Here is a 15,063-nt window from a genome sequence, read left to right as displayed (position 1 = left end):
AATAATCAACCAAACATTAGAATGAAAAAAAAATTTAAAAAAATTGCTACTAAATTTCATAAACATTTTTTTACTTTTTTCCTAAAATCTTTTTTATCATTTATATAAGTCATTAAGAGTTCTCCTCCCTTGTATCAATGTTGATGTTGGAGGCTATTCAGACACACCAAGGAAGAACCAAATCTGTAGTAGTTTGAATCATGTTCGAAGGAGGTATCTGCGAAGGTAACAATAAAACGAAGACAAAACCTTTAGCACCAATATTTAACAATTTTTAAATATATATATATATATCTAGGTACATGTACATACGTTGATACATGTGCACACACTATATTATTAAAAAAAAAAAATTAATAATTATCATTATTAAAAAAAAATATAAATTTAAATAACTAACAATAAGTATGAAATGCATGCTAATATTTAAATTGTTATCAGGGGATTATAAAATGATAATAAATAAATCAATCGTTTCGTTCATTTTAAACATAGAAAACCAAAAAAAAAATATGTTTATATTCATAAACATAATTCGTAATAAGTGCGTGTGTGTGTGTGTGTTTGTGCGTAAACGTATGTAATTCATGTATTAATATTAGGATTAATTAAATTATCATCATATCTTTGGTGTTTTTTGTTTTTTTTTTTTTTAAAGACAAAAACTCTTTCATTTTTTAATAATAAATCATTTTCTTAAATGTCTAATTTTAATTATTATTATTATTATTAATATTAATAATTAATTTTTTTTATTTAATTCATGTAAAATTAATTAACATTTTTTTTTAATGCAGTGCAATTGTTAAATATATATAAAAACCCGTTTAATAAATAATAAAAGCCACAATATTGGTTATTATTTCAAAATAATATTAATTAAAATTATAAATTTAATTAAATATCTTATGTTTCTTTCATTACCATAAACCAAACAAACAAAAAAAAAAAAAAGAAACCTTAAAAAAAAAACAAAATGGCGGTTTTTTATATTAATTGAATTTTTTCTTTTTTTTTTCTCTTAAAGGGCACTTATATCACACAACAATCCAAATGAAAATAATAAATTTTGAAGACATTTTTTTTTTTTTTTTTTTATGGCAAGAAAATTTATGTATGTTATTATCATCAATGTATATGTTTTTTTTTTATACTTATGTATATATATATTTTAATAAATAGCATCTCGATTAATTATTTTAAATTTTTATTATTATTTTTTTTTTAAAACTAGATTTAAAAACAATTAAAATTATTTAAAAAAAAAAAAGAAAACTTAGAAATTATTATTATTATTATTATTTTCTAATATGCGAATTGAATTTATGCTTTTCCCTTTTTTTCTGTTTTCCTCTTCTATTAACAAATTCCGGAAAATATAAATATCATTATTATTATTTTTCCCTCATTTTTCAAATTAAAAAAAAAAAAACAAAAAAAAAATCAATTGATTACCTTATTATTATTATTATTATTATTATTATCACTTCAATTTCATTTTTAAATTATGTAGTATTATATAAAATTACACAATATAAATTTTTTTTTTTTTTTTTTATAAATCGTTAAAATTACATTATTTATTAATAATAATAATAATAATAATAATTATTTGCGCATTTTTAAAAAAAAAAGCCATAAATACAACAACAACAACAACCTTTTTCATTTTTCATTTTTATTTAAATCGACGTCAAAATGCCAATCAATCAGCCTTTTTTTTTTTTTTTTTTTTTTGAATCAACGAAAAGGCATAACCTTTTTTTAAAAAATAATAATAATATAGTAGTAGTAAATTAATTCACACTCAGTAAACTTATATTTAAGTTAAAAGAAAAATTAATTTGTTTTTTTTGTTTTTTTTTGTCTTCTCATATTATTATTATATAATCTTATTAATCCACGGTAAGAAATCAAAAAATCCAATAATATATATAAAAAAAAAAAAAGATTTAAAAGGAATTATTATGTAATATTAAAAATTATTAAATAAAAATCCTTATATGAAAACCTATTTTTGTTATTTAACGCGAATAAAAAATAATAATAATAAACAACAACGTGTTAAACTAATTATTATTTAAAAACAGACTTTTTTTTTTTTGCAAAAAAAAAAAAAAAGCAGAAACTTTTTATTTTTCCCTAATAAGATATATATATATATATATATATATATATATGTTTTCTTGAGGGGAGAAAGAGAGAGAGAGAGAGAGAGAGAGAAAAACTGTGTTGTATTTTATGCACGTGTGTGTGTATATACACATACACAAATGATTATATATAAATATATATATAATCACAAATTGTACACCGGGAAATCAAAATAATATTCGTCGTATTGAATCATTTTTTTTATTATTTTTCTTAACTTATATTTATTCACCCGGCGAAATTTTTATATTCGTGATAATATTATTATTTTTTTTTTTTTTTTATCTATTCATTTATTTATTTTTATTTTTTTTTGGTTTATTTTGATCATGTTTTTTTTTTTTTTTTTTTTTTTTGTTTTTTTTTTTTTTTCGTTTTCAACTTTCAAACAGAACTCTTAATAACTTACCAATGGCGATGATAAAAATAATAATAATAATAATAATAATAATAATAATGACAATAATTTTTAAAAAATTAAAAAAAAAAAAAAAAAAAAAAAAAAAAAAAAAAAAAAAGGGTTAATTGTAAATTTTAATAGCTTTTTCAAGATAATTGAATCTCGATCTCTTCGGAGCTTTATTCACGTGTTCTAACCCTAGCCAAGGTTTTACGTTGGAGGAACTGCCTTTTAATTCTTGTATATTCATTACAATGTCTGATTCTTCTCCTATAAATCTTATTCTTGAAGTTACTATGGCGAATTTGAACTGAAATTAAATAAATAAATAAATAAATAAACGTTTAGACAATTTTTTATGACCGACATAAGTGACACAGGTGATAATTCGCTTACTTTTTCAAATTCTTTTTCTTGAATATCTAGTTTTTTGAATATTCTATCTTTGACTTTTGAAAAAGGTTCACCCTGAAATAAAGAGAAAAATGTACGCCTTTAAATAAAATAATTTACGTAATTATTTTTTATATTTTTTTTGGTATTATTTATTTACTCAAACACTCACGTTTTTAATTTTTAAAAAGAATGGAATGCCAAACGTTGCATACATTTCTTTCTGAAAGTGAGCCACGGGAAGCAACATTTCATCCTCTTGTAACTCAACTTCATCCTTTGGGATTTCTTCTATCCTGTAAACTTTCATCGAAGCTCCCGGTTGATTTAATGTATCTAAACCAACTTCTTCTCTTAACGTTGGACCTATCTTAGAAGATTGCAATTCAAATATCCTGTTAATGAAAAAAAAAAAATTTTTTTAATTAAAATTGAATAATGGATTAAATCAAGATTTTTTTTTTTTCGGTAAAATCATCCTTATAAGGTCTTAAGATGGTACCTAAGTTTTCCAGAGCCATCAGGTGATAATTCTACTTGTTTCTTGGCTTCTTCTAATAAATCTGAGACAAGACCTCTTTTGTTTGGATAAAGCATCAATTCTTTTTCTTCTTTAAGATTAGCACCTACCCAAATACACTAAAAAAATAAAAATAAATTAAATTAAAAAAAAAAAAAAAACATTAAAATAAATAAATAAATAAAAACTTGCCTTAAATTGTTTTTTATTTTCCAATTCATCTATAGGCATACTTAAGTGTTGGTAAAATATTTTTCTAGGACCTTTTGGTTTTGAATACGCGAGGAGATCTTTTAAAGTTCCATCAAAACTACATCTCAAAGGATGACCTGGACTATCTTTAAAACTTTAAAAAAAAAAAAATTTTATTATTTACGATTTGAAAAAACATTTTTTTAAAATAATTCCTTTTTTAAATTACTAACCTTTGACTTTTAAAAAATTGTAATAGTGAAGGATCAGTGTTCAAACGTTGAGCAACTGCCCTTGCTATTTGATTGTATGTCATGCGTTGCGACAAATCCATCGTAAATCCAGGATCGGTAGAAATTGATTTATTGCAAAATGTAACTTCTATGCGATGAAATAGGTCTCTAAAGAGGGAGGGGAAAAAAAAAAATTTTTTTGTTTTTAAATTCTACATCTTTTCTAGAGTTTAATGCGAATTCAAGGTCAAGTATTTACGTATAAAACTTACTCGAAATAATCTTTGCAATATGGTAATTCATATGAGTTTTCATCGAGCCTTTCATCTTTTTGAAAAACTATTATATCTCCATCCATTAATTCTTCTAAAACTTTTTCTAAAGGTTCATTTATATTTTCAATTCTCTCTATTAGACAGGGTTTAATTTCTTCATATAATGCTAATTCAGTGTCCGGCGGAAAACCAGCTCGTTCATTTAAAAGTGGCACCAAATGCTCTATAATTAAATTTAACAAAAAAAAAAAAAAAATTTTATGTTATTTCTAATCTTGTAATTCCATTACAACTCGCAAAGTTTTTTTTTTTTTTTTTGTGCAAAGGTTAAAAAAATGTCACGATTCAATATTAAAGTTACTTACGAACTTTTGCCGACACTGGCATGTAATGATGCCCGCAATAATGAATTTTTTTATTCTTGGGATCGTATAATTTAAAGAAAAGTAATACATCAGAATCTCTATCGAAATGAGGCAATGCCGTTAAACCTGAATCGGGAGGCACCATTTCCAAGAAAACGGTGAAAGGATTTTGATTTTCAGCAACATCTAAAACGGTTTTGTTAAGTTCCGTTTCCAAATCTAAAAGTGTTGGCCGACGAGTTGAGTTTGACCTAAAACCAAACGGCCAAGGTCTCATTTGCTCTTGAGGGCAATTCTGAAATATAAAAAATAATTTATAATTTTAAAACATATACAAAAAGGAAAAGTGATGAGTTAAAATATTAAAAAAAAAAAACATACAAAAGTTTCAGAGAACATTTGCATCAATTCTTGCACCGTCGTTTGTTTTCGCACTCTAAATTGCCTAAAATGAGCTTTATCGGGATCGAAAAGATCGTTACCCTGATGCCCCTGAAATTCTTCTTCTAAAATAACATTTACTTGCATATAAAGATGAGCTTCATTTCTTTCTTTACGCCTAAATTGCTCCAAACGTTTTTCTTCTTGCAGTCTATCAGTGAGCTGAAATTTTTTTTTTATTTTTTTTTAATTATCAAAAATTCAATGAAAGTTTGCCTTTCCAAAATACAAATATATATATATATATATATATTAATAAAATAAAAATTCTTTAAATTATGTTTTTAAATAATAATTAATTGTAAATCAACAAAAATTACAACATTGTTTAATTTGATTTCACTTTTTTATACGTTATCATATTTCAATTTATTTATTTATTTATTTATTTTTTTTTTTTTTAAATAAGTTGACCTATAACTACTTAAATAATAATACTTAAAAAATAATAATCAGATTTTAAATTATAAATTTTATTAAAATTAATTTCAAAAAAATTTTAAAGCGACAAATCAGTAAATAAATCAGTATTCTAATTGTACATGAAAAAAAAAAAAAAAAAATTCAAGTCCAGTTGAGTTCCGAGGCAAAATTTATAAAAATTCATTGTTTTTTACCTCTTGAGGGATATCTTCTTCGTTGACCGGTTGTAAAACATTTTTCAATTCAGAGTCACGAATGTAAACAAGCATGTAGGCATTAGTACAATGTTTAATTGTAAGGCTCATTTCATCTTCAGCGTGGCCACCAAAATTTGAATCTATTGCTTCTTGTTTGGAACACCTTGATACGACATCATCATCGAATTTGCACCACTGAAATCAAATAAATGGTATTTTCCCTTATTAATCAATTTGTTTTCCAACGGTAATTATTTGCTTTCAATTCTCAATTCATTTCAAAATTATAGAATTAAAAGGCTTTACTAGATGTTACTAGAAACGAATTAATATACTTACGCGTCCATCTCCCTTTGGATTAATAAATACTACATAATGACCACCGTGGTTGTCACCGCTATGTACAAGTACGGCATGCAAAATATAATCGGCACGCGTGCTTTCTTGATTTTGTAAATACTGATCCAAGTTGATTTTTTCATAAAATTCAAATCTAATAAAAAAAAAAAAAAAAAATTTCCCAACGTTTTAATTATTAAATATAAGTATAAAAAATATTTACCGATATATGATTAATTTTAAAAAAATAAAACTCACCTATCATTAAATTTAACTGAACAATCAGTTACAGGATCATATTGAAATCTCATCAAATGTAAATGTAGGACGGGTGGAAATGACGCAAATATAACACCCTTTTCAGCATCTTGCAAGCCATATTCTCCTGCATCGTATTTATTATCACCATCGAGTGTTACCGTTGTTACGTAGTCCCGGAATGATTCGTCAACTGTGTAAAAAAAAAACAAAAATGTCGAGTTTTTAATTCTTGCACTGAATTATAAAAAAAAAAAATGTAATTAAAAAAAAATGTTTTTTTTTTTAAAATACTAACTATTTTTATTGCCCTTTACATTTAATTGTATGTCGTAAAATGTTTCAACCCTAGTAGAAGTATAATTTACTAATTTACATTTAATAAAGGAAACCATTTTTCCTTCAAACAATTTTGGCACTGTTCCTTCAACGCAAGTGCCTTTCATTTTACTTTCTAACTTGTCCAACAACTAAAAAAAATTTTAAATACTTAAAGAAAGAAAAAACAAACGAAAAAAAAATTTTTTTCATCAAAACAAAACTTACAACACGAAGAAATTCTTGAACGTCGTGTTGCATAAAAGAGTCTAAAGTTTCCCAGCCAAAAGATTTTGTTAATTTTTTCGTTCCCACGGGCTTATCGGAAAATTGTAATTCATAAAATACTCTTTGAAGAGCTAATGCTACACTTTTCGCAGAATCGTCGCTTTCAGTTGGCATTTTATACACAGCCTAAAATTAAAGTCGAAAACAAGCATTCATCAATAAATATAAATATAAATTTTGAATTTTAATTTTTTTTATGCGTTTGAGCATTAAAATATTTTACCTTTCTGAGTTGATTAGTAAAATATAATGTTTGTAATAATGAATTCATATAACAAGTGGCTCCTTGGTTTTTAAGTCCTACAAAACCTGTGTGCTTTTTCGAGTCCCAACTAACACCGTGAGGAGCATCAGCATTAACGTGTACTTCTAAAATGATCGTATCATCTTTGATATAACCTTTTTCAGGTTCTAAAACATCTTGCCAAGCTAAAAAGTGGCTAAATCCCCAATCATTTTCCTTGCAATAAAATAAATGTGAAATCTCTGGCAAAAAAAACAAGCAAACAAAATAATTAAATATAAGTATGTGTATACATTTTCGTTAATTTCTTTATTATTGTAAAGGCAATTACTTCTGCAAAAAGGCTCGCCATCTTCTTTCTGAGAGAGCAATCTAAGTTCAGCGGATGCATAACAACTCCAACTTGTACTTTCACTCTCTCCATTGCACTGTAAGAAAAATCCCAGAGCTCTTTGGGGCTGCCTTTCTTGAGTTTGACTCGTACGTTGCATAATCATGATTTTCCATGGTAAATTCCGTACGTAACACGGTTTTGACAATTGACTTTCGCGAAGTCTACTAAAATTGTATACTTTATGTTGAAAAGTAGCTTCAGATCTAGCATTATCTAAAATTGAACGTGAATTATTAAAAAAAAATCTAAATTAGAAATTAAAAATAATTTTTATATGTAAAGTAAATTGTGATTGATTGATGACCATCATTTAACCATTACTATCAATACTACTAACCTTCCTCCATTTCCGCGTCTTGATATTGGGCTTGCTCTTCTCCATTCATGTGATGTTCTGGACCTTCATTGCCTAGAGAAATAGTGTTTTCTGTTAAAAAAAATTAAAGTTCAGCTTAAAAAAAAAAAAAAAATAAATAAAAGAACAAAAATGCAGGAATTTTACTTTTCAAATTTTTTTATTTAATTTAAATAAGCATTACTTTTATAAGAACCCCAAAAAAAATATAATTTAAAATAAAAATATTTAGCAATTTTTAATTTCATAATGGAATTTTGAAAGTTTGAAAGGATAAAATTTCTGGTACGTTAACGTTAACAAATTAAAATTTAATTTTTATTCGGAAATAAAATTAGGAGATTGAAATGAAATTTAAAAAAAAATTTCAATTAGTAACCAAGTAATAAGTAAAAATGAATAACAACCGAATAACCGGACAAAAAAATTAATTTAGCTTTTTTTTTTTTTTTTTTTTTATGGCGTGTTATTCAAAAGACGAAAACATTTTATTTTTTACAATTTAATATCAAGTTTACTACAAAACATATTTCCAATTCATTCTAAATGTCTGATTATTAAATGTTTACCTGACCGAACCTGGCTATTTTTTTTGAATATCATTGAAATTATAAAGAAAATAAATTCAAAATGACATATTAACTCATACCAAATTATCTGCAAGTTTAAGAAACTCAAATTCGACAATCGTTTTTATTTTTTTTTTTTTATAAAATCATAATACATTATACGCAAATGTAAAGCAGAAGAATTTTCTTTAAGAAAATAAAAAAAAAACTGTTTTATTAAACATAAGCCCACACAGAAATTTGATAATTCGCCAAAAAACTTTCTGTTGGAGTTCAACAGGATTTGTTACGACAGCGTCCTTTAACAGATTTTGACGATCAACTTAAACATTACTCCACACCTACAGAAATTATTTATGTAAAAATTTGCATTAAAAAAATACATTTTAAATATATATATATAAATATAAAAATTATTTTATAAATTTAAAAGCGTATATTTTTAGTACACTAAACTATAATTAGAATATGTATATAGAATTTAAGTGTGAGAGTAACATAAAATAAAAATTATTATTATTATTTAAATTTTAAATTGTTTTATAATATTTAAATAAGTGATAAAAATTAAAAATCTATTTTATCTATAAATTATTACTACTTTATATACAATAATTAAAAGTTAAGCTGCAAAAATTTATCAAGGAAATAAGTCATTTTACTTATACACAAATTGATTTGAATGAAGAGAATTGAATTTTATGTAATTTCCACTAGTGAAAAAAAATTTAGTCTTATCTCAGACTTATGGAAAATTTTTTATTATTCTATATAATGATAATAAACTATTTTTGACATATTCAATTTACTCACTAAAAATTGGAAAAAAGGAAAAAGGAATGAGAAACTTACGTCTCCTTCTGAGTTCAGGATATTCATAGGTGTCTGAGTCTATAAAAAAATATTATAAAATATGTTAGAAAACAAATTAAATAACTTTTCGAATAAATTTTGTATAAATTAAAAATTTTGATGTGATTCGTTAAAAAATTTTTAATCATCTTAATCATTATAAATATAAAAAAACAAAAAGCCAATAATTGAACAAGTTAAATTTTTAAAATCTGTATTAAAATAAAGATCATGTCTAATTTTAAAGCTACAACATATTTTTAAATTAATAACTATTATAATATGACTGTTATTTTTCGATAATGTAAAATTTAAAACATGTTTGTAAAATGGTGATATTTGACTTGGGCATTTTTAAGAATTTATTTTATATCATTTTGTTGAAATTAGCAAACTCAGATTATATTATTTAATCTCACATAAGGTTTTCAATGTAGAAAAATATAGAATAATAAAATAAATAACAATATGCTAATGTTGGTAAATTCAACTTGAATAATTATTATTATAATATTATAAAGGCGAGGATTATCTGTTTATTCATAAATCATAATGATAATGCAAAATAAGGTAGAAATTCAAAATATTTATATAATTAAAATTAAATAAATAATAATAATTTTTGTAATGTAGTCATTAGTAAATTAGGGATATTAAAAAATATGTGATTATTTTTATAATTAAAAAATGCGTGGAAATTAAAATTTTCTTGCATAAGCTAGTTAAAAATAAATAAATGGCTGCCATAATAAGTGAAGTCTATAAAATATACCGTACCTCCATCAGTTTCCATTTCTTCCACATCGTTGTTCTGACTATCTGGTTCATTAATGTGGTTCATATTTTCAAATCTAGTTATAGCAGTAAAATTATTAACCACTTCAAGTGACCGCACTGATTTATCGCCTGCACCTCGAGAATTTTTACCCGATAGGGTCACTTTAACGTGCTTGCTCGCGATGCGCCCAATGTCTGCGGATTTCTACACCCCCTGTTTCCAGGGGAAACAGCCCAACCATATATTTAAATGATTATTACAAAGTTCCCAGTCTTTGAAAAATTTTAAAACCTATATTATGGGACGCACAAAAATGACTTTTCATACAACAAAAAACAAGATGGCGCTAGAGAACAGACTAGCGCATCTTCATATTGAGTATTATTATTCAGGCGGCAAAGACTTAAGCGGTAAAACACAATATTCAAAAAAGGAAAAAATTTTAATTTTTTATTTATTAATTTAAAAGCCAAAACAATAACTAAAAATTACAATTATATTTTAAAGACAGCGCAGGCATTCATCTAGTTAGCATTTCCGTTTTATATGAACTTGACAACAAATTTGCTGACTAAATCATTATTAAGATTTTGTTGTTAACCTATTCTAAACTATTTTTGTGCGTTCAAATTTATTTTCCCTATACAAAATATACGAAAAAATGCAACGAGTAATCAAAAAAAAAAAATTAATAATTTTTAATGTATGTTAAAAAGCAAATATTTAATAATAAATTAAATGCTCAAGTTTAAAACAAAACTAATAGTTCCTAGATTGATAACATTAAAATTTTCTCGACAGGGTTATAAATATACCTACGAAAACATATCTATTAATAAAGACAGCTAATTTTCTTTTTTGAATTTGAAAAAACCAGAATGAAAATTTTAAATAAATTAATTTTTACCATCGAGTCAGAGGTTACTTTATATAAAAATTCCAACCGGGCACAGAATGAATTAAAATTTATTGTAAATTTTAACAAAGTGGCGACAAAATTCTGTGCAGCCGGAAGTCCTTTGTTATCGTGATAATAAAATGGCAGTAAGTTTTATGACAAAGAGTGTAGTATGTAACTGATAACAAAATATTAATTTTCGATAATTAATAATTACTTAAAAGTATTAAATGTTCATGCATAGATGTCAGTATTAAGCAGTATATTTTTTTAATATTTACATTACATTAATTTTTGTTAATAATGAGTAATGTTCCGCCGAAATTTTACGAGTTATGTAGGCTGTGTTTGTCATGCGACGGGGTTAAGCTATCATTATTCGGTGAAGAAGCCATTTCCCGCAAATTTCTATTTAAAATTATGACTTGTCTTTCAATAATGGTAAGAGAAATAACTTTAAATTTTATGGTTGGGTTTGAATCCAGTCTGTCAGTCAGAATTGCTGTTTATTCTACGTAAAATTTGCAATTACAATGCGTTCAAAACAAGTTGTGATAGATGAGATAAGACTTAGGCAATATGGCGACGGCGTCTCTTGATATGCTTATTCTTTGTCAAGATTGCCTTGATAATGAACTTATCATTTAAATTGTTGGCATGTTAAAAAGATTATTGCACCACAGTAATTATTTAGTTTGTGTATTTTTTTTTTTCAGTTTAATTCATAAAGTTTATTAATTTACATTTGTTTTTTTGTTTCGTATTAAAGTCATTGCATAAAATTTGAAAATTCAAGTAAATAATAATTTTTTATTATTTGAATATAATTTAATTTAAGCTTGAACGAAAAATAGTAGGACTTATAGTGGCATTCAACGGTATTTGAGCCTTTTTTAATTAGCAATAATTTTTAAATTTATTTTTTAAATTGTTTAAAATTTTTAATGTTGAGATATATATAATTTATTATAAAATAGATATTATGACAGAAATCAATTTTAATTTTATATTTATTATTCAGGTTCTTTTATAAATTAAATTGTAATATTAAAATTTAACATTAGATTGATGTCTAATGTTTTTTAATTTATTTATGTCTTAACATGTGATGTCTAATATTAATGTAAACTGTAATGTTAAATTTTATTTTAAAGGAAACGAGGATATTTTTTTTTTTTAAATAATTATTTAAGTCATGCCTTATAATTTCGTGTTGTCAATATTTTTATTATTTATTTTATTCGAAATTTCCAAATTATTTCAATCATAATTTTGTATTATTTTTATGTTTTTTTGTGATCTTTTTTACAATTTATTACAAGCTAATTTAGTTTATTCAATAATAATAAATAATTAATACATAATTTAGAGTAATTACAATGTATAAAATTTTTAAAAAAAAACTCACTATTAATCGATTTTGGAATTTAAGTAAAATTGATTTAGATTGACCTTTACAATAATTTGATTATTCATAATAGTGATTCATCTCATATCCAAGAAAATCAATGATTTAGATAAATAAAGTGTTAAAAATTTGTAAAATAATTTTTTTAGGTTTCAAAAAGTGATTCTCTACCACCATCTATATGTCATCGCTGTGTCTACAAATTAGATGTTTTACATGATTTTCGTGAAGTTTCAAGAAAATCAGAAGTTATATTAAAGCAATATTTGGGATATATGGACCAACTGAAAAATGGGAAAGCTAATCCTGAAAATGTATGCGAATTACCAACGACCAAGGATTTAGTTACAGTTTTGCCAGAAACAGGAGAAGATAATTGCTTGAGTCAGGAACCTTTAAAAGAAGAATCGGAAAAAAATTTTGAAACAATAAATAAAAATCTTTTCGAAGAAGAAGATAAGGATACGATAACATTAAATTCAATATTAGAGCCTACAAAACTTAAAAAAAAATCATTAGTTTCTATTTTGGAAAATTCAAATAATGTTGGTAAAATCACAAAGTCTGATAATTTGGAATCTGATGTTGTTAAAGAAATTAAAATTGAAAGTGATAAGGAAGAAGTTAAAATTAATGATAAAAGTAAAGAGTTATCAAAAGACGATTCCAGTTTAAAAATACTTGAAAAATGCCTACTTAACGGTAGCAATGGTGTGTACAAAAGTAGCAATAATGAGCCATCCAAATATTCACAGAATGAAGAAAATAAAACAAATGAATCTGATATAGGGTTGAGTAATGAAATAAATGCTTTAGAAAAAGAAGTCAAGCAAGAAATAATCAAAGACATTTATGAGAACGGTTTGATAGATACGAATTTGTATAATACAAGGAGAAACACCGTGACGATTGTACTGAACGAAAGCAAATGCAAAGTTGAAAATGAGAGTAATGATATAGACATTAAGAAAGAAAATAATTTGTACGAAAATGAAGATAGTTCTGAAGATGAAGGTCAGTTAGTAATTGCCGACGAGGGTATCGATGCGGAAGGAGATAAAAAGAACACGGTGGTAAGAGTCACTCCAGAAGGAAAGTATTATGAATTTGGTAACCGGATTTATGGTGAACGAGAAAGAGAAGCAGCTGAAGTATTGCAAGCAATAAATAGTCAATACTTGGGACCGCCAAAAGGAGAAGCTAGTAATTTATTAAGAAAATTAATTTTTTGTAAAAACAATAGAACTGAAAATTCCGTTTTGAACAATTGTACAAATTTTCAAAAGAATGACGAAATTAAAAATGGGTCGACTATATATAATAAAAGGAAAAGGAGTTACCCGGTGAAAACTGTACAGGAAATAAATGGAAAGGTTCCAACAAATTATGATGAAATTGCTGGAGAAGACGATGAAATCGGAGAGGAAATTCATATCCCGGAATTTGGTATTCCTTCAACGGAAAGTTCTCATCCTTTTCCCCGCATCGATTTTCCTAATTTAATAAAGAAAGCTAAAGACTCGAAATCGGATATAAAGCGAACGGATTTGAGCTGTACAAATTGTGGCACTTGCACGACAACCATTTGGAGAAGAAATGCATTGGGAGAAATGGTCTGTAATGCTTGTGGATTATATTTTAAATTGCACGGAGTAAACAGACCGATGAATATGAGAAGAGATACGATACATACGAGACGTCGACGGGCTAAGGGTGAAAAACCAAGCAGGAGAAGGTCATCGGCGAATTCTATCACAAATGGGGACGGCCCTGACGAAATGCTAGCAGCATTAAGGAGACAAATCAGTCCTCAGCTTTTATTGGCAAGTTTACAGCATACGAATCAAGTACCTCAGCAGACTCATTCAAATTCAGGTATGTATTTTTTTTTTTTCTCTAAATCTAATTATAAAAATTTAAAACAATTTTATCACAATTTGTAAAAATTAATTTAATTAAAGGTAAAAATCAAAACATTCAAATTCAATCGCCGCACAATTCTCCACCTCATTTAATAAATTCAAAACATCATCAAAATGGTAAAAACTTTATACCTATGCTACCTGCGGGTTTAACAGTGACGACGGTAAATCCGCCTGGACCTCCAGCTTCATACAGCGCGCATATTCAAACAGCAGAAGCATCGGATGGCGATGAGGATGACATGGACATGAGTGAACTTCCCCTTAATCTTGTTTCGACGTCTTTGGATGACGACGACGAGTCTTAGAAGTAAGTAACAAAAAATTCGTCTCTTGATCTATTTAATTTTCGTAATTATTAACCATTATAGATTTCTTATTTTACAAAAAAAAAAAAAAAATTTGTTCTACAACAATAATAGTTACTAAAAAAAAAATAAAATAAAATAAAATTTCAGTATGAGTTTGATGGGGGGGGGGGAAAGTATGCTCTTAATTTTTTTTTTTTTTAACGTGTCAATTCTAAGAAGTGTTAAAAAAAATATAAAATGAATTTTCTTATTACACACTTACTCTATTTTGTGATACTTGTAAAATTTTCAATACTTTATATATATATATATGACAATTGAACATTATCTGGCACGAACAAAATTTGAGCCATTATTTTTATATATATATATATATATAATTGATTAAAATATGATCAAATGTAAGAGTAGTAGATGTAGTAGATATAAAAAAACAGACAAATATTAATTAAAATACTCTCTTTCATTTTATTATTATTATTATTATTATAAAAATTTTTTTTTTTTCTTTTTTAAAACTTTTATTTTATTTTTTT

General features: G+C 25.2%; 2 protein-coding genes across 2 annotated transcripts; one reads left to right on the top strand and one right to left on the bottom strand.

Annotated features, from left to right (window-relative positions):
• Nucleotides 1-2,675: 2,675 nt before the first annotated feature.
• Nucleotides 2,676-8,037, bottom strand: Phum_PHUM372710 (ubiquitin carboxyl-terminal hydrolase, putative; the record flags this gene model as incomplete). The annotated part of the gene is made up of 18 exons (XM_002428221.1): nucleotides 2,676-2,864; nucleotides 2,951-3,022; nucleotides 3,120-3,342; nucleotides 3,450-3,586; nucleotides 3,660-3,813; nucleotides 3,893-4,060; nucleotides 4,165-4,390; nucleotides 4,533-4,827; nucleotides 4,914-5,135; nucleotides 5,591-5,788; nucleotides 5,933-6,086; nucleotides 6,191-6,383; nucleotides 6,489-6,660; nucleotides 6,737-6,922; nucleotides 7,020-7,282; nucleotides 7,372-7,647; nucleotides 7,772-7,861; nucleotides 7,974-8,037. The coding sequence occupies 18 exons, from the start codon at nucleotides 8,035-8,037 to the stop codon at nucleotides 2,676-2,678; spliced, it is 3,282 nt and encodes a 1,093-aa protein (XP_002428266.1).
• A 3,152-nt stretch (nucleotides 8,038-11,189) lies between these two features.
• On the top strand, nucleotides 11,190-14,524 carry Phum_PHUM372700 (uncharacterized protein; the record flags this gene model as incomplete). Its single annotated transcript, XM_002428220.1, has 4 exons — nucleotides 11,190-11,401; nucleotides 11,603-11,615; nucleotides 12,444-14,169; nucleotides 14,373-14,524. The coding sequence occupies 4 exons, from the start codon at nucleotides 11,190-11,192 to the stop codon at nucleotides 14,522-14,524; spliced, it is 2,103 nt and encodes a 700-aa protein (XP_002428265.1).
• Nucleotides 14,525-15,063: the final 539 nt, after the last annotated feature.

This window comes from Pediculus humanus, genomic scaffold, assembly GCF_000006295.1.
Source record: "Pediculus humanus corporis 1103172107807 genomic scaffold, whole genome shotgun sequence".
Taxonomy (NCBI): domain Eukaryota; kingdom Metazoa; phylum Arthropoda; class Insecta; order Psocodea; family Pediculidae; genus Pediculus; species Pediculus humanus.
The sequence above is the reverse complement of the archived record's forward strand: the minus strand, read 5'-3'. Positions and strand labels throughout refer to the sequence as shown.